At 42.0% G+C, this 20966-nt stretch overlaps 1 protein-coding gene across 2 annotated transcripts in view; it reads right to left on the bottom strand.

Moving 5' to 3' along the window:
* The window catches only part of NPR3 (natriuretic peptide receptor 3), a 164407-nt gene extending 148752 nt beyond the window's left edge, over nucleotides 1-15655 (bottom strand). The window contains exon 1 of one of the 2 annotated variants that reach the window (XM_029579193.1): nucleotides 14683-15655. In XM_029579193.1, coding sequence (XP_029435053.1) covers nucleotides 14683-15358 — 676 coding nt within the window. In that variant the 5' untranslated portion in view covers nucleotides 15359-15655. The remainder of the gene's footprint in view (nucleotides 1-14682) is intronic. The other variant, XM_029579189.1, reaches the window with a different exon arrangement.
* Between the last annotated feature and the right edge of the window lie 5311 nt (nucleotides 15656-20966).

Here is a 20966-nt window from a genome sequence, read left to right as displayed (position 1 = left end):
CTATGTTTACTCAGGTGGATGTGGGTGCCAAGCAAACAATGCAAGAGACTCTGGGTGAGTGTCCAAAATTTATCTTAACTGAAGGTGTATTCTGAATATTCAATGGCACAGTTCACAGCAGTTCTTATCCCACAAACGGCAATTAAACTTCTTTCTCTCTCTATCTGTGCAAGAGTCTCTTTCTTCTTTGCCAAGGCAAGGGAGAACACTCATCCTCCAGAGCTTGGACAAATGAGGTTCCCAGGTGGCCAGGGGGTGATCTTGTTTGGGCAGAAAAAAAAAAACAAACCTCCAATCCTGCCAAAATTGCTAACACAGTCCCTGCACAGAGAGCCTCAATTCCTCAAAGTGGGTGACCTCGGTTAAGTTTTCCCAATGTCTCTCTTGAGCTCTTTTACTATCCCGAATCCCACGATGGAAGGGATCCACTTGGAACATGCAGTTCTCGATGCTCCTCTGCAGGACAGGAAGAGGAAGAGCAAAACTCGACCTCCCAGGTTTTCTAACCAAAATTTCTCTCTTTCCCAAAACGGATCCAGACACCATAAGAGCTATGTAGCGGGTCACCACCAGGAGGTTGCAGAGGAAGCAGGTCTTCTCTATTCTGGGCCAACCCAAGCAGAAGGTTCCCCCATGCCCTCACCTCAAGCAGGGGTCTCGCAGGCTTCTTACAAGGAAAAATATTCAAAATCCCAAAATAGCCCTGGGAACACACCCAGCCAGCCAGTGAGTGAACTGAAGGGATGATGCCCGACCTGTCCCAGGGACTCCCGACAGGCCCAAAAAGCCAAACAAAGGAAAATTCTCCTGAGCTTCCTCCAAACTCTAAAACTAAACTGCACTGCCCCCAGAGCTGCTTGTATGCTTTCCCTCACGTGGAAGGGCTGTATATGAATGGCCCTCCCCTTAATCCCCTCATCTCAAAACACTTACTTAACAGTTACCAGGGCTAATGTGCCCGGAAGGGCTATTGCATTTACAATCATTTTGGGTTTTAACTATTTTGAATCATTTTTGAGTCATCTTCAGATTTCATCACCTCACTCATTGCTTCCTAGATTTTTAATAATGAAATTAAGCAATGGCCCCAGTACAGATCCCTAGGGTTCTCCACTATTTACATCTCTCTGACCATTTAGTCCTACTCTGTTTTCTATCTTTAACCAGTTACTAGTCCACAATAAGGCAATTGCCTCCTATCCCATGACTTTTAAATATCTCTCAAAGGACTTTGTCAAAGACCCTTCTGAAAATCCAGATACAGCAGATCAGCTGACTCACCCTTATCCACATGCTTATTTATACCTTCAAAGAATTGCTATAGATTAGGAAAGCAAGACTTCCCTTTGCTAAATCCATGCTGACTCTTCCCCATTAAGCCATATTTATCCATAGGACCAGTAATTTTGGGTGTAATTTTCAAGAGACTTCTGCAGGTGAAACACTGTTTTACAAAACCATCTGTCTGATATACTGGTAAACTTACGTGCATATTTCATGTGTTCGGGGGGGGGGGGGGGGGGAGGGGAGAGGCGCAGAAGGGTTTGGACTTTATAAAATCCGGCAATATGCACGGACATTTTCAGGAAAAATTTATGCATGCCCCATTGCAGGTATAACTTGTGTAGGATACTTTTAGAAGGGTAATCTTCAAAGTTATGAAACTGCCTTTTTGCTGACTTTCCTATGCAGGCTGTTTGAGAATTACCCTCCCTGTTCTTTACAATAGCTTCCACCATTTTACCAAACACCAATGTCAGGAACACTGGTCTGTAGTTCAGTGTTTCCCAACCCTCTCCTGGAGGCACACCCAGCCAGTCAGGTCTTCAGGATATCCATAAGGAATATGCAGGACATAGATCTGCACACATTGGAGACTCAGAGTATGCAAATCTATCTCATGCGTATTCATTGCAGCAATCCTGAAAATCTGATTGGATAAATGTGCCTCCATGAGAAGGTTGGAAAACACTGCTGTAGTTAAAAGGAGCACACCTAGAACCCTTTTAAAAAATTTGGTGTCATATTGGCTATTCTCCAGTCCTCAGGAACAGTGGCAGATTTGAATGATAGGCTACAGATTGCCAGTAGCACATTTGCAATTTCATATTTGAGTTCCTTTAGAACTCTAGAGTGAATATGATCAGGTCTTGGTGATTTGCTACTGTTTAGTTTGACAATTTATAACAGATTCATTGTGAATCATCTCCTACACAGAATGGTTCCAGCATGGGTAGGGTATATCCCCAACATCCTTTGCAATGAAGACCAAAGCAAAGAATTAATTTAGTTTTTCTACCATACTTTTCTTTTCTCTAAGCATCATTTCTATCCCCTGGTCATTTAGTCTTTGCCTCTTTGCTCCTCAAATTCTGGTTTGGCCTGCTTTATTAACATTTTACATCCAATTTGCCAGTACTTTACATTTTTAAAGGATGACTCTTTGATTTTAATAGCTTCTTTCGCATCACCGTTTAGCCATGCTGACAGATGTTTGTTCTTCTTTCAACCTTTTACTTCACTTGCGAAATGCATTTTATCTGAGCTTCCAGGATGGTATTTTTTTAAACAACCTTCATGCTACCTCAAGACCTAAACAGGTAGATTTTAAAACTCTTACACATGCCAAAGCTGGGAGATACGTGCAGAAGTCACGCCCACACATGCTGTGTGGATTTTAAAAGGCACGCGAGTATGCATAGATCTCCCGGCACGTGCACAAATCAGGAAGTTTAAAAAAGGGGCGGGGCATGGTTGGAGTCTGGGCAGGGCATGAGTGAGACATGGGCGTTCCGGGTCTGTAACCTGAAGTATACGCATAAGTATTTACACGCACAAGCATATGCTGGAGTCCCCTACCGTGTAACTTTACTTCTGCTATGGATGGCGTGTAAGTTTTAAAATAAAAAAAACCAGGGCTAGTCGGCAGGGTTTGTAGGATCAGGGCTAATAGGGTAAAAGGGAGGCTAGCTAGCTAGGGGGAATTAGGAAGTCGGGACACTTTACCTGGGTGAACTGGGAATGGACTGGGGAAACTGGTAATTGCATCAGTGCGCATATCTAATAAAATCCCCTCAGTTATGCGGCAGAACTGGCATTTGCATGCACAAGTGCGCGCCCGTACAAAATTGTGCACACATGCACACGCTTACAGCCGATTTTATATCACACGCACACATACACACGTATGTTATTAAATGGCTGCATCCATCATGAGAGCCGCCATACATGCATACATGAATGCCCATGTGGCTGTTTAAAATTTACCGTCCCGGGGGGGAATCCAAGATGGCGCTTTGAAGGAGAGGAACGGAGGAGGCTCTCTTTTTCTGTGAATCTTTCTTACCTATAGTTTGTAATTCTTCGGAACTATGCCACATATCAATCGTAAGGGAAAGTTAAGAGATTCTGTTTCTTCTATGGCTGGATCAACGCAACAGAAAATTGAGAGTTTTTTTCTCCGTTGAACCCGGAAGGACCTCAGCTGGAAGCGCTGAGACGCCAGCCACGGAGCTAATGGCAGCGTCTTTAGCTTCATCGACCTCTCTGAGTCCGGGGGTGCCGATAACCCCCTCCCCACCCTTTAATGAAACAGCGTTTGGAGATTTCCAGCCCGGGGGAAGTGTAACATCGGGACCTCTGCCTGCAGATATAGAGGAAGAGAGATCCCTAGCCGAACCAGCGAGATATGAAGTAAGTGGGAAAGTTAATATCATTCGCCATGGTCAAGGCTCCCCGGGTTGTGAGGAAGGATGCCGTGAGGTGGTGCAGGCGCCGACCCCACGGGAGAGAGGAGGTACCTCCAGAGATCACGGAACTGTGAAAAGTCCTGGAGGTATAAGCTCGGCGAGTGGTGTCTCAGGGAAAATAATAGTAAAACCTACAGTGATAACACTGGATTCAGTGTGGACGGCTATAACGTCTTTAGAGCAGTCAATTACGTCTTTAATAACTGCTGTGGCGGACATAAATAAATGCTCTCAGACGTCGGAACAACAAGTGGGCTTGCATATAGTCAAGTTGGAAGAAATGAAGCAGAAAATGGCTCAGGTACAAAAGGTTCAAGTTGGTTTAATACAAGGGGACTTACTACAGAAAAGAAAGTTGGAGAAGATTGAAAATGAGATCAGATATTTAAATCTGAGGGTGATTAACTTCCCCCAGATTCAATATGTCACTCCACATGAACAGTTCAGAAAATATCTACAAGAGGTTTTAAAAATAGAGTTGGAAGCTATTCCACCCTTGGCAAAGATTTATTTTGTATCTTTCAACAAAGAAGATGAACCACCATTTCGGGAACGGAATGGTGAAGTAGAACCTCAGTCACTGAACCTATCCGCTTTGCTGGAACAACCATCTGGAGAGGAAAAGTAGTAAAATGTGGAACATTGCTTGTCACGTTTATATTCCCCTCTGATAGAGATTTAGTGCTTAAATTGTTTCTGCGTAATAGGCTGTATATTACGGTCAAAAAATATGGCTATTTCCAGATGTAGTTAAATGTACGCAGCAGAGAAGGAAAGAATTTTTAAGTCTCGTGGCACAAGCAAGACAACTTGGTGCTCAAATTACTGTAAGATACCCTTGTAAGTGCATTATGAGATTTAATAATATTAAGTATATATATTATGAACCTTCTGACCTTCAGTCTTTTCTGGATGCAAAAGCTTTAATTGGGACTACCACGAGCTGTGGGGTTTTCACAATAATAAATACAGGTAACTCTTATTTCTTTTTATTACATGCTTCAGGAAGAGCTCCTTTGAATTAGGTCCCCCCCATATTACATAGTAAAAAGGATATTAAGTGTTGATTACTTTGTACTAACTTTAAGGTTAGGGTACATATAGGGGCAGATTTTCAAATCGGCGCACACAAATGTACACCCAATTTTATAACATGCGTGCGCTGCCGGGTGCATGTTATAAAATCCGGGGTCGGCGCACGCAAGGGGGTGCACACTTGTGCACCTTGCGCGCACCGAGCCCTAGGGGAGGCCCGAAGGCTTTCCCCGTTCCCTCCGAGGCCGCTCTGAAATCGGAGCGGCCTCGGTGGGAACTTTCCTTTCGCTCCCCTCCACCTTCCCCTCCCTTCCCCTATCTAACCCACCCCCCAGCCCTACCTAATTCCCCCCCACGGCTGCTGTGCCGGAGGACTCGGGACTGCCACCGGACTGCCCCGGATCTGCGCCACGCCCACGACCCCGCCCCCTCCCCGCCCCTTTCTCAAAGCCCCGGGACATACACGCGTCCCGGGGCTTGCGCTCGCCTCCAAGCTTATGCAAAATAGGCTTGGCGCGCGCAGGGGCAGGTTTTCGGGGTTACGCGTGTAACCCTTTGAAAATCTACCCCATATTGAATGCTGAATTAGGATAATATAAGCAGAGATTATAATTGGTTATAATACATATTTGATCTTTAAAGATTTTCATTTTGTTTTTGTTTCTTATCAATATCCTTTTCATTGACATGTTTATTATTGTCAAATATTGGAAAATTTTATAAAGAATAAATAACAAAAAAAAAAAAATAATTACCATCCCCACCCTTGCGATTTCTCTTTTCATGTTCTTTTAATTTTCTCATTAATTCCCTTTTTAAAGTGAAAAGCTATTGCAGCATTTTTATTTACTATTCTCCCTCCAGTGATTGTCATATTTGATTGTGTTATGAAACTAATTGCCAAGCAGCTCCAGCACTGTTTTCCCTTGCATCAGACCCTGCATTCCACTGAGAACTAGATGTAAAATATCCCTCCATCCCACCCCGCTTGTCAGTTCCAGGACTAACAGCTCATTTATGACATCTAGAAACTTATCCTCCCTGGCATTGCCCCAATTGAAATCTCCTGTTATTGTCTTTCCACTTTTTGTAGCCTGCCTAATCTCCGTTAGCATTTCTCAGGCTGTTTCATCATCCTGGTGCTGTACTAACTCTTTGTCATTACACAGAGAATTTCAATCCAGAGAGATTCCAAGATGCATGCAGTCAGTTTCCTGCAGAATTTGTATCCTATTTGACTGTATGGACTTCTTAATATAGAATTGGTAGATGCATAGCACCATATCTGCTCTGTCATTTCGATATATTTTTTTACCTTGGTATCACCGTGTTCCACTGCTTGCCTTTTTTATATCAAGTCTCTGAGATGCCTATGGTGAGGTTAATATTCAAATGATTTGTCCAGCTAATTTTGGGAATAAGACAAATCTTTGAGCTTCAAAATCCTCCCCCTCCCCAACAATTTTTTGCCAGTGCAAGATATACCTCATAGAACGAAGCAGGGCTCGAGGTGTTCCCAGGGCAAAACTAAACTTTATCCAATTAACAGTGAAATTCAGCACTGGAGAAATAAAGGTAAGCAGATGTCTGGTTGCCAAAAAGGCTATTCTAAAATTATCCAGATCCTACTGAATATAACCAAATAAAGTTATCTGGATAACTTATCCACTCGCCAGCTTGTTGAATATGGGCTTCTGCCTATATTTGTTATTTAATGATTACACATTCTAATTCTTCACAGCCTTATTTTAAGGCTTCTGCATTTGTACATATGCACCTAAATGTATTCTTTTTACTCCTTTTCATAGACTGGATATTACCAGTTGATTCAGGTAATTCATTCTTATTTGTCTGCTCTTTATTGAAATCCACCTGAGCTACGTCATCATCTTTTTCCACATCCTTATGATGTGGATACTCTAATCTCCCTGTTTTAAGAGTATCCTCTAAAGACATATCCTTAGTACGACAGTGTAAGTGGCAATAACTGGACAGACTGGGTGGACTCATTGATCCTTGTATGCCATCATCTAATATGCTTCTCTTATAAGGATGACCTTCTGCTCACAAAAGAATTCATTACTTTTTCAAATGATTTTATTTATTTATTCAGTTTGATTTCCCCATTTTGTGACTGGAATTTTGAAAATAAGGTCCATTGTGTTAATGCCACAAGGATAGACATTTTGTGGAATTATACTTTAGATCATGTTGTGAATCCTGTGGGGTAGATTTTATAAATCTACGCGTGTGCATACTTTTGTTCGCGCACCAGGCGCAAACAAAAGTACGCGAGTATCTTATAAAATCCGAGGTCGGCGCGCGTAAGGGGGTGCACATTTGTGTAACTTGCGCACGCCGAGCCCTGCGTGCACTGCCCGTTCCCCGATGACGCGCGGATCGCGACTCACCCCCCGATGCGCGCCCCCCCCCCCCCCAGGAAAGCCCCGGGACTTACGCGCGTCCTGGGGCTTTGTGCGCGCCGGAAACCTATGCAAAATAGGCTCAGCGCGTGCAGGGTCGTTTTAAAAGGGTTACGCGCGTACCTTATGCACGTAACCCTTTTAAAATCTGGCCCTGTATGTTTAGGGCTACATTTTCAGCAGTGCATCAACTGCAAAATTACACATGTAGTTTAAGCATACACACACCATGACAACAATATTTTCAATCACAGGGTGCCCACAAAAGTTGTTATGCAGAAAAAATATGCATGTGTGACTTTAACCATTGCAAAACACAGCATGAAGTTATATGCATCAAAGACATGAGCTTTACACACATAAAATGTAAGTTTTATGCATAAATTCATAGCTTGTCTCCAAAATTCCCCAAAATGCTTTTTTTCTGTGGCCAAATTTATGCACATTAAGAAGGTAATTTTCAAAAGGTTTTACGCATGTAAATAGGCTTTTGAAAATTGCTACAATATATGCTACTTTTATACATGTAAATCCTTTTGAGAATGACCTCCTTTGAATTTGAGTGGATTTTGAGAGTGCTGAATACAATACAATTAAGAGTGCACAGCCATGTCATTATATAACTCCTTATTGTTACATATGCAACAATACCCTCAACTAAGGTTTTGAAAATGTAACCCTTAGTTACTATTTTTGTAAACATCTTCATTGCATTACAAAACTAGAAGTTTATTGTGTGTTTTTTTGGGGGTGTTTTTTTTTTTACAACTGCCATCAACAAAAAGGAACTGTCGACCTTTCCTTCTGGAACCAAGTTCTGAGGAGTTTTTTCCTATGTAAGAGTGAATTTTCAAAGGCCTAGTTAAAACCTACGCATGGAAAAAAAAAAAGTAAATTGAAAGAACGGAATTCACGTAGGTGGATTTTCAGCACCTTAGAAGTGCATCAGTACTTTCACAACATGCATACGTTTAGTAGCATTTAAAAGAGATATCTGGGGAGGGAGGGGGCATTTCAAAGATGTGGATGGAAATTGTGCACGACTTAGAGCAGACGTGTGCTTACTATTTGCACAACAACCTAATCATCAAACAAAAACTATGCAGGTACTTTGAATATCGGGTTGGGATGTGCAGGCATCCATTGCCTGTCGGGGGTCTTATTGAATAGGTAGCTCATAACTGGCTTGATATCTTAGTTCACTTTTAGGAGGCTTGTCCTGAAACTACCGGTAATGGAAATATTTCCATAATAGTACTCTTGCTTCTTAAGGGATGACCTCTCACCTCCAATTACCCCACGGTACATTCCTACAGCTATAGTTTAGATGAGATCTGTTCATTGCCATAATTTTATATTCTCTACACTACAGTAAACATTTTAAGCTTAGAAAGATGTTTGCTTATCTTTCCCACAGTGATTCAACATAGAATGCAAAATTAAAATGGACTCTAATCACCGCTATTTAATTATTCCATCTTGACAGTCCTTGGGGTTTTATGGGTCTTCCTGCCATGCATCATACTGCTTCTAGCATTTCTCTCTTACTCTCTTACCAAGCCTCAACATATTTTTCCCTGCTTCAAACAGAGCCATTATATGTGTTTGGAGAATGAAGGGACTCTGTTCACTAACAAATATTGCCACAGGCACAACATAAGGGGAGAGTCCTCTGGAAGAGAACTGAAAGCCAGGACTCTGCAAGTTTCTGAATAGTGTGGTAGTGAAATACGTCTCTCTCTCATTCTCTCTCCCTTTTTCTTTGTCTGCTCGTCTCACAGTCAGTCCTATTCACTTTCCATTTAATCTTGCATCACTTGGTACCCGTGAAATCCTAGCCTGAAGACACTGTCAGTAATCATTGCATCCCCTTCCCAGGACCCCAGCTATAAAAAAAAGGCATAATGCCTTTGCTGGCTTTACTTCTAGTAAAATACTTTAAAGAGAAAAAAACAAAATGAAAGAGTTGAACTTCCTCTCCCCTTCAGGCAACACAGTATTTTACCTTATCAGATTTAAAACATATGAAAATAATTGTCTATAGTAAGCATTTGTGGCACAATCAAATTGTTCGTTTACATTAATTTATTTCACTTTTGTGTTTGCTGTTAATAAATTAATTGCAAAGGCCTCAGTTCTGAAAATTTCCCAGATCAGGTTGACAACCAAATACCTGGAGATATTTAGCCTGCAGAATTTTGTTTCATGCTACAAAAATCACATTTGCTTCAGCGTGGTAGTTATTAGACTGATCCAAAGATATTTGCACCTTTAATTTTTTTTTTTTTTGCATACCTCTGAATATCACCGTGTACAGGCGGTGCTTGCTTTTTACATACAGTATCTCACCGCATACATGCACTGACAATACATCATCTTTCCAGAATGAATCACCCTTTAAAGGTATGTACATTTTTATATATATGTTTGTTGGGGTTTTTTAGCCTCAGTTTATTCCTGTTTCTTTGTACCAGCCCCACACCCGCTCCATTCATCCCGAACAGCACACCCAAGTGACATGTAGACCCTCTGCAGCCAGCAGAACTAGAGAGAAAAGTCTCCAAGAGTCACCATCAAAGCAGCTCCTTCAGCCAGCAGGAGTTTCAATAACTTCTGTTTTATTGCTGCAGTTAATATGCTATCAACCAATGCTGATGGTGTTTTCAGGCTAAGATTTCATAGGTACCAACCGATGGGAAGATCTCATAGTTGAAACAGAGGAACAGGCTACAGCTCTCTCTCTCTCTCTCTAGATATAGAGATATAGATATATCTATCAATAAACAAACATGATTAGAGTCTCTTGTCTGCTATCTGCAGGAAGGGAAAACCAAACCCAAAAGGAAACCAATTAGCAGGAACAAATTTACCATTAAAGTAAGAGGCACTGGTGGGACCATCTCAGAGTCTCATTTGAAAAGAGAATTTCTCCATTCCTTGCCTATGAATAAAAACTGTAATTGAAAAAGGCTCTTAGATCCAGATGTGCTATGCATTTTTCACTATAGACTCAAAATGCGGAAAACCAATTAGTACCCCTGGCCCTTAGTGTTTCTCTGACTTCTCCTTGTAATATATTACAGACTGTAAGTACTCACAGTAATCACATTAATACAGCTCAAAGCATATTTATTTCACAGCTATATACCAAAACACAATGGATTACAGGATCCATGTAGCCTCAGTAACAGGCAACAGCTCTGTCCCCTCATCCCTCCAATTCCCTGCATGAATTCATGGACTCTATTATGGTCCCTCTTAACTCAAGGTGCACCTTACAGGTCCCTTCCCATAATTCTGACATCTCTCTGAAAGTCATGGTCCCTCCTAACCCACACTGACACCCTATGCCCTCGAAGACATGGCATACTACATGACAACATCTTGAGCCCAACCAAGTCATGACCCAGGTCAATATACTCAGCAATTCCCCCCCCCCCCACCCGAATGCCTTCTCCAGATGTGGTCTAGTTAGACCACAGCTCCCCATAAACTTGAACCTCCAAATCATGGTTTGATCTCCACTGACAGGTTCCAGTCCACCCCTAAACTTTTGCAGCAGTCATGGGGCTTCCTCCCACCAAGAAAGTCATATGGGCAATCACAGCCCACAATCACTCTCTCAACACCTCGAGAACCCATTTTACCTATCTGACCAACTCTCATGGAGACAGATGGCCTCCAGAGTTTTGGGGGAACAAGATGAAGCTGTAAAATGCAAGAAGGCAGATATTGGGGGAGAGGGATCTGAAGTTTTAGGGGGCTGTGGCCATGGAAGGAGTGGGAGTCGTTGGCATCTAACTGGTCTTATCATCTCTAGGGTGAAGGAGTTGTAGGCCCATTGGCCCAATCACCATTGGGGATTCTGAGGGTGGGGGGGGGGGGTGTCACAAAATCATTGGCCCAATCATCATGGGGAAGATTGGAGATAGATTGGGAGGTGGGGGGTCTGTAGCACTTCCCAGAGGGGCCATCAGGGGGTCTTGGTGCTGCATGCTAATATAGATCATTGACAAGAACCCCTTAAGGCCGATGTACACTAAACAGCAAATTTTTTCACCAAAATGAGCCAGTATTGTACAAAGATTTTCTCACAATACTGGCTCATTTGAATAATATTCTAATTGCTTCATGAGGTAAAGTTCAAACAAAATCACTGGTATTTTCTGCAAAATAATAAATGTGAAATCTTTAATAAACTGATTTGAATAATTCTTCAGCTCTACTGATGTTGCATATTCCTAAATACAAAATTATATGCGGAAAAGAACTGCAAATTGGCATGAAAAAATTCACAAAAACAATTAAGCAAGCCATATGCCATTTTTGTTTTTTATATGTAAACACTTTGCAAAGCCATTCGCACTTTAATACATTAGTTTCTTCTTGAGGTATAGTTATATTTCCTGAATTATGGGGCCTGCATTAACATACTTAGGTGTTAACACTAAATAAGAGTAAACAAATAAGCGTGGGGGTAGTTTGCTTATTACGGCAGTTACTACCTTAAACCAATTAAGCCTGATACATCACTTTGAATGCATATACAGCACTGCTCTCTGCTTCAACGGCATGGGGAAATGTGGAAAAGAGGATTTACATTCAGACAACACCCAACAAGGCATTGATCTGTGCAGTCTGGGTAAACAAGCATCAGGTAACTTGTTTGATGCGACGGTTACTACCCTTAACCATTAAGCCTTATGCTTCACTTTTGATGCAACTCCAACATTACTCTCTGCATCAGTGACAGGGGATGGCAGGAAATTTGAATCAAACAGTTGCCAACAAGGGCCCTGAACTTGGTGGTTGATGAAACAGATAAGTATGGGAAAATAAGTGTGGGAGCTTGCTGGGCAGACTGGATGGGCCGATTGGTCTTTTTCTGCCGACATTTCTATGTTTCTATAATATATCCAATATTTATACATACTGAGCAAGTTAGCATAAAGGTTTATGTAAATATTGAAATTTGCATGAGTATTATATTACCAGGTAGTAATAATATTATTCAGGCAAATAAAGTGTGTGCAGTGTGTTAGGTAACATCTGTGTTAATGTGTATTTAACACCTGTTAATACAAAGATCCCCAAGTCTACAGGCTAGTTCAGTTTTTAAAGTTTCATTAGTCACTTTCCTTCTTTAGATCATAACCTGCAATCAAAAGACCTTTAACACAATTTTCCCTACTTTGTGTGTCCCCAGTTCTGACAGAAATCTGACTGCACTAGGTACTGTATGCAAAAATCCAACTGGACAATTTGGTATACAGACACTCATCAGAGTATTCTTCAGAAAAATCTCTCATGATTTAGGAGAAGAGGGGGGTAAATGAGTAGACTGATATTGTAACCTAGTGGTTAAAATACTGAGGTATAAAATCTGGACACCCCCCACCACCCTTTAAATCTCTCTGCCAGTACTCAAGCTATGACCTTGAGCAAGTTTCTTAACCTCATTGAGCATATACTTAAGACTGTAAATTAGTATTTCATGCATAAGGCCTTGTGGCCATGTGATTTATCTTTCACAGCATCTTTATTATTAAACAAACAAACAAAAAAAAAAACACACTACAGAAGATGAACAGGGTGCTTATTGCACGAGGGCCATTATTTTCAATTTCTCTGTAACAAATTGACTTAATATTGTGTAAAATGCAACCCAATACTAGCTGGCGTTGAATCTGCACTCTAAAGTGGGTTCTATATAAAACATAACACATGGAAAGCATTAGGCAGACCAATCAATACCAAACCTTCATGGTTATTTTTCATTGATTCCCAGCTGGTACTCATTTAACAATGCACAGGCAAGGTAAACCATGGCTGAACTCTCTGATTAAATGAAAATTAACATATTTCTCACAACACAGCAACCAAGAGCAGTGAACAGTGGCTCAAAGTAGCAGAACAATTATCACTTTGTTTCTGACACATAAAAAAAAAAAGATGCCTGGAAAAAATGCAAAACTTCAGGTGTGGAAAAGAAAATGAATTTCTCAGTTGCATGAATAATTTGGTTAGAAACTGATATTATTGGCCTTATGAAGACATTAGTCATGGAATTTCATGAAAAGTCTTTCCTGAGAAATAAGGCTCTGGAAGAAGTTTTTTGCAAAAACTATTTAATACACATATATGTCAGAGAAAAGTGTGAGAAAATTCAATATTTAATGTGAATTCTCCTGAATACTAATATAAAATCATCCCTCCATCTCTGATATGCTTCTATGACTGTGTGGCAAAAAAAAAAAAAAGTGGTGAATATTTTTTGGTTTGTAAAGAATTTAGTGGTTAAATGTGCCAAGTTTTACTTCTCTTATTTTCTTTTGCTTCTGGTGCAAAAACTTCTTGCAGGGCTCTGCTCCTCAAATTTTCCATATTTGTCATACTCAAGAAGAGATGCCATTCTCAAACTTTAAGCAAAGCAATGAGCAACGTTTTTTTATGTTGCATGACCAAGATGAACGTTCTGAATAGGCAGACAGGAACATGTTAAACAGTATGGCTGAAGAGTTAACTGTTATGGCCAAAGGCAGTTAGGTATATCTGTCACCTATAGCACGAGATAGGATTTCATGTCTATTCATCATTCATTGGCAGACTGCAATATCTCACATTGCATACATGCTTTACAAGTTTTAGGATTAAAAAAAAAAAAAAGCAGAGGGAGGATAAAAAAGACTTTATACATTCCTACAGATTCTAATTACTTCACCTACAAAATTATTTAGGATTCTAACTATTTAAGCTGATACACATTTTTTCTTGCAATAAAGAAGACTACATGATGAAGATTACTTTTCTAATTTACAGTATGTCCATTCTCTTACGTTTTATGATTCTATTACACTGCATACACACACAAAAGCATGAATCGAAATAAAGCACGTGTTCTGTGTAATTTTTAATAAATTACATTTCAGGCTAAATATACTAAGCATTTTTCCATAGGCACAAAATGAAACAAACCCTTTAGTACATCTGGGCTTTAATATGGATCTCTAGACGCAATTTTTGAATTCAAGCTAGTAACAGAAACATGTTCCCCCAGGAATGCAGATAACATTTTACAGTATATTTTGCACCAACTACAATTGCCATACAATTTGCATATAAAAGAATTGCTTAATTGAACTGATGCAAAGGGTTAGAATATTTAAATTAACTGGATTTTTCTCCATTACTCTCTCAAAACAGCTCACCCCAGCTTAAACTTAAAAGACCCTTTCCTACTCTAGACTCTGCCAATATGTTGGGTTTTCACCTTTTGTGGAATTTCACAATTACATCCACAGTGCAAAGAAAAATGATTATACATAAATATTGCAGCTCTATCATACAGTGTTAGGCATTTGGGATTCTGTGGTTTGTTTGCTGTAGCCTCTATTCTTTAATGACGTGTATGATTGTTATGCTAACTTTGTTCCGCATGCACAAAACAGGGAATATTTGGTGACATTATCACTCACCTCTCTCGCAGCCAATGGTGTGCACTATGTCTTCAGCATCTATGTGCTTTGTTTCATCAAAGCTGTAGTAGGACATATGATATCCCTCCTCGTGGAAGACCTTCTCAACTCCTTCTATAGTAAAGTAACAATTCCGCGCCAGTTTGTCATCACTGTACAGAAGGGTAGCCCTGTTCCACTTGTGGTAGCGAAACATGGCTAAAAACATCTCACCCATTTTGGAGTAAGCAGGTGACACCCTGGTGAGGTGCGAGTACTCGCTGCTCTTCAGCATGTAGCCTGTAGCTAGAGCCCCACTTGAGATCATGGGGATATTCCAATGGGATGCCATCCTGGCCACTACAGCAGCAGCATATTCGCACACAGGACCCAGGATCACGTCAGGTTTCTGCTGCTGGACAGCCAGGTCCATCAAAGTGAAGAATGCCTGGTTACCACAGTCAGAGTCTTCATAATGAATCTTGAAATTCAAGCCAGACCAATGTGTCCCATTCTCCTTTAAGGTCTGCAGAGCATAATCAATAGCAGGCTTGACCCTAGCTAATGAAAACATATACATGTTATCTTTAGGCAAAAGCACTAACACATTAATCTTGTCTTCATCCAGTGAGTTGCTGTTTACTACGAGGATCAGAGTCAGGAATGAAGAGATGCTACATAATAAAAAGGATGGCATTTTTGCACTTATTCTCCTCTCTGTGTATCATACGAGAGACCAAAAAGTTATCAAAAAATGAAAAACAATTAAATATATCTATGCACATGTACAGGCTGCCAATAAAGCAGCACAGTTATATTATTGTAAGGTGTTCTAAAGTTAACAGCCCAACACTCTCATTGATAGAGCATCTCCTGTTTGATCTTATTGATTCTCCTTGCTCCTTGGTATATCCTCTGTTTAAATAGTGTGGCAGCCAAGCCTTGTTACCACACATGGTGCTTTGAGGAAGAGGGGTTTTTTTTTTTATTTTTTTTTTTATTTTTCAGGAGTTACTCATTAACATTCCTGCGTCATTCCTCAGCCATCCGCCTCTTTCTTAAAGCTGCACGCTCCCAGACAGCCAGTCACTGCATTGTTAGCAAAAAAAAGGAAGAAATAAATAATAAATCCCCTCCTGCCTGCCTCCCTTCCCCTCCCCCACCGCCAGAAAAACCTCACAAAACTACCAGAACAGCGAATCCACGTCGCTGAAATGTCAGCCTCTTATTGCTATTACGCATCCTACTGTGGACTCTCTCTCTCTCTCTTAAATGTTCTTGGTACTTCCATACACCTCACCTTCATACAGCTGGTAGTTAAGGCTATCTGTGAAAAAAAAAAATTGGGTATGAAAATGACAAACAAGAAAGGGTGTTAGGACCGCTACTCTGTGCGAACCGTGGGGCTAAGTGAAATGTTCTGTGATCAGAAAGTTGTTCATACCATCATCATGCAGGCTAAATGAGACTTTTAGCTCACAGAAAAGAGCCTGGCAAGGCTAAAGGGGACTAGAAGTTTAAAAAAAAAAAGGAAATTCTGGAGAGTTTGATACAGTCATTTCATAGCTTGACTTCTTCGTTGAGGAAAAAAAAAAAGAATGAAGTTTGCAGCTGCTGTTTCTTTATTTTGTCCCTGCGCTGCCCAAAGTAATGTGCGTGTCCTTTAACCGCTCTGGAAAAACAGAGAAGTTTGTGTCCAGAGACAAGGGAGGCACAGTTTTAATTTTCCCCCAGCCAGGTCACGTTAATATCAGCTACCTTCCCGTGCCTGCCGCCTGCGTCTATCAGCGGATAAAGCACTCCCAGAGCAGGGCAGAGCGCAGCCCTGAGAAGAAAGAAAGTCCCAGTTCACAGAGATTAGGGGGGGAAAGCGCGCCGAGGGTTTAACCCTCTCACTGCCGGCCACGTTCGCAGCTCCCAGCGCTCCCGATACGGGGCGCTGCACGCTGGTGACCTAGCCGCGAGCTCTTCGCTTAGTATTCGCCTGGCTTCTGAAAGTTAGCTATTGCCGCCTCTTTGATTGATTTCGAAATATGCGGATTTCCCCCACCGGGCTGAGTCCCCCTGCTGCTTTAGGTTTGTTTCAGCCTGCCCAGTGCAGTCCCCTCTGATCCCCCCCGCTGCCCTGCAGCCTTTGGATGTGGAAGATTCTTTTGAGAGCACGTTGCATGCTCCTTGTCTAATGCAGCAGGAATGAAATCGAGAGAGTAAGAGCGAGCACCTCCGTAGATGGGGGGGGGGGGGGGGGAATGGTCAGGAGATTGCAAAGAGCATTCTTTTATTACGATCTCTCTAAAGGAGAAGCAGTCAGAACTGAAGACAGGGTAATCGGCCACCGCATGTTTAGATGACCCAGAGGTCTTTTTTTTTTTTTTTAAAGGGGTTTCAGTTCTTGGAGGAAAAGGGGGGTGGGATGGGGGGATAGTTTCTGAATTCTGTCCCTGTGTCCCTCTGCAACTGGTGATAACTAGTTCAAAGGGCTCCAATATTCAGGATATTAATGAAGGTGAATTAAGAGCTGTGGAATAGGAAGAAGTGAATTTTTTTACATACCTGATCTACATCTGTTAGATACCAACTGCATGCAGCTTTGGTCGGCAGCACGCGTGTACCTTGTGCTGAAATAGTTTTCTGTATTAAAAGCTGCATCAATTGTCTTTAGAGGTTTTCTACTGTATTCCCAGTGCGGTTGCCATAGGCAATTTATTATCATAGTTAACCGAAACATAAATGTAAGTAGAAACAGGAGAGTTTACCGAATATTAGCTTACAGGTTCCTCTCTCTGGCTAATAGTGCCAGTGGATTTTTCTTTAATCCGGATCTCAAGGCGAAAGAGAGTCAGGCTTCTTGGCTGAGTCAATGGCTGCCACCTACTGGTGGATGAAAAATACCTACGCGCAAATGTAAATGCAGACAAAGGGACAGAGGCTGGAGATTCAATGGATGTCAATTAAGAGAGTTGTTTTTTTTATTCTTTATATGTTGAAAAACCAGTCTTGTTAAGAAACGTGTATCCAGCTGCACTGAGGATTGCTCCATTCCCTCCAGGAGTTGAGGAGAAACATATGGAGTACACATCAGATACATTTGAAACGTTGTTTTATAAATGTAATGGACCAAGCATTTTCAAAGAACACGCTATGCTCATTGTTTGAAAACGACCCTCTTTGTATGCACTAATAAAAACAAAAAAATGACATGAAACTAAGGAAATGTGAAGTAAACTAAAGGAAAAACGAAGCAACTATATATTTTTTGCATGTATACCTTTATGTAAGCTATCTTAATCTCAAGTTCTAGTCAAGAAATTGCAAGGGGTAATTTTCATTTGAACTTTCCTCACCGGGGCAAAGACCGCACATATCTATTACTTGCAGGCTTTGAATCAAGTTTCAAAGCAAACGCACCTGCAGACCTTTGCTTTGAAAACTTGCCGTGGGTGCAAATGTGCACACCATCACCTGCACATGCTTTAAGCACGGGCAGAAGTTTGCTTCCAGAGGACATGCAGAGATTTGAAAATGCAATCCATGCACAGACTTTGCCTCCCCTGAGCTAAAGACGACCCCCCCCACCCCGTGAAGCCTGCTTGTACTGCATTGTCAAACAACGCATGTACTTTTTATTGCAATGAAGGCTTACACTGGTGAAATGCTTTTACCATCCTAAAGCATGTTGATAATTGGCCTCACAATCTAAAACTTCCTTTTAAACATCTCAACTCAGAAGGACCATGATGTGATGAGAGCCTGATATATTTAAAGACACAAATTTAAGAGCTGCAGACTGCAAATATTAAGTAATATGGCCCCACTGGTAATGGCTGAAAATTGGGATGATATCAGCAGCGATCTTAATTTGAGCATTTTCAAATTCCTTAAGTCTCTATTAATCTCCCTTTGGGTTGTGTTTAAGAAATACTTGGCTGGTGCTTTGAGAATACTGGTGCAATCTTTTCCTCTAACATCTAAGATCTATTACTTGCCTCAGAGGAGATGCAAACAATCAGGCCGATACAGTACAGTGCGCTCCAATGGAGCGCACTGTTAGCCTGCTCTGGGACACGCATTTTCCCTTATCCCTTATTCAGTAAGGGGAGGAAAATGCGCATCCAACCCGCGGCACCTAATAGCGCCCTCAACATGCCGGGAAAGTGCACAGAAAAGCAGTAAAAACTGCTTTTCTGTGCACCCTCCGACTTAATATCATAGCGATATTAAGTCGGAGGTCCCGAAAAGTAAAAAAAAAGAAAAAACAATTTGATTTCGGCCCGCGGCTGTCGGGCCGAAAACCAGACGCTCAATTTTGCCGGCGTCCGGTTTCCGAACCCGTGGCTGTCAGCGGGCTCGAGAACCGACGCCGGCAAAATTGAGCGTCGGCTGTCAAACCCGCTGACAGCCGCCGCTCCTGTCAAAAAGGAGGCGCTAGGGACGCGCTAGTGTCCCTAGCGCCTCCTTTTACCCGGATCTACCGCGTCACCTAATTTAAATAGAGAATCGCACGCACCGGCGAAGGGCTGGTGCATGCGCCGGGAGAGCGGGCGTTTGTCCGCTCTCCGGCGGACTTTACTGTATCGGCCCGAATAGTAGGGGCTCAAAGGCCCCCAACACTCTTCCCATCCCCAAAAATAAACATCATCACCATTAGTGGTGATGGTGTTTTTTTCTGGCGGGTGGGAGACCCCTCGACACAACACTTCCTGCCACAAAAAAAATGTTTCCTTCCTGTGACTGTCTTCCAGTCTCTCTATTCAGTTGGCAGAGTGTCCCAACCGTGCCATACAGGGAGCAGCTTCGGCGGTGGTGGTGGGATACCCCTGGGAAGACAGGCCTCAGCTTCAGTGACTACTGAAGGGGGGCTCTGAGGCCCTAGTTCCAGTGGTCAGGCCACCATGGTAGTGGTAGTGGTGGTGGCACTGGGGCTAACAGACAGGCTGGCTCTGGCTGCAAATGCAGGGGGGGTGGGGGGCCTCCCAGGCAGACAGACAAGCCCCGACTTCAGCGGCTGCAGCAGTACTGGGGGTTAGGGCGCTGAAACAGATAGAACCCAGTTTCAGTGGTCATGGGGGCAGGGGTAACGCCCAAGAAGGCCTCCAGTTTTGGGTTGGAGGAGGAAGACTCCCAGATAGGCAGTCCAAGATCTTAGTGGCAATGGGGGCAAGAGTGGCTCCCAGGCTGGCAGGTGGCGGAGACGGTGAGGGGCTCCCATGCCCCAGGCCAGCAGGCTGCAGTGAGGGGAAGGCAGCTCTGAGGCAAAGCAGTGAAGGCAGCTGTTAGCAGGAGGAGGTGATGGGGGGGCTTTAAGGAAGAGGTAATGGCAGCGGCAACTTAAACGCACTAAATAGCAGAGGCGCACGGAACAGCGCTTCGTCCTGCATGAGCTTCCAGCATTTTGCGGCAGGCACATCTTCTGTGTCTGCGCCTCTCCTCCAGCCACCAGAGATTGACTGCTCGCTGCAGCTGAAGTGAATGCACCGGGGAAGGGACAGGAATGCCGTTGTTATGGCTCCCTGAAGCCGGGGAGATTGTTCTTGAAGAGAAGAATAAGATGTAATTGTTGGATTCTTCAGACAGTATTAGATAACACTACTCTTGACGAATCTAAATGTAACAACATCGCAAGATTTTTTTTAAGGATAAAAGTGATAATTTAACTGCCAGGTGGGATGGATTACCATCCCAAGAAATCTGTATGCAACCAAAGGAAGTATCAAAATGGACAACATTTGAGGAAACAGCGTCAATTGAAATTGAGTCTCTCATAAAGCACCTAAACCCTGCAAGACATCCTGTGGATGATATTCCAATAATGGCATTAAAACCGATAGCGAACATTATTGTGCCTTCTATTACTAAAATAATGAATTCATCTTTGAGGGAAGGATACCTACCAGAAATATTAAAGGGTGCAATAATTAAACCTATCCTGAAGCAAAATAAACTAGATCCATCCGTAGTAAGTAATTATCGGCCAATATCTAATCTTCCTTTTCTATCTAAATTAATGGAAAAAGTGGTACAGAAGCAGCTATCAGAGCATATAGAGGAAAATTACATCTTATTCCCAAACCAATTTGGCTTTAGAAAACACTTTAATACAGCAACTTTACTACTAGCATTAACACTTTAATACAGCAACTTTACTACTAGCATTAACAGATACTGTACTAAGAGGATTTTACAGTGGGCAAAGATATCTGTTAGTCCTGCTTGACCTCTCGGCTGCTTTTGATATGGTTAAATATGCACTTTTATTAAAAAGACTTTCTGCAGTAGGGATAGAGGGTACTACCCTTCAATGGATT

Source organism: Rhinatrema bivittatum, chromosome 1 (assembly GCF_901001135.1).
Source record: "Rhinatrema bivittatum chromosome 1, aRhiBiv1.1, whole genome shotgun sequence".
In the NCBI taxonomy this organism is placed as follows: Eukaryota; Metazoa; Chordata; class Amphibia; order Gymnophiona; family Rhinatrematidae; genus Rhinatrema; species Rhinatrema bivittatum.
This window is presented reverse-complemented; position numbering and strand designations above follow the sequence as displayed.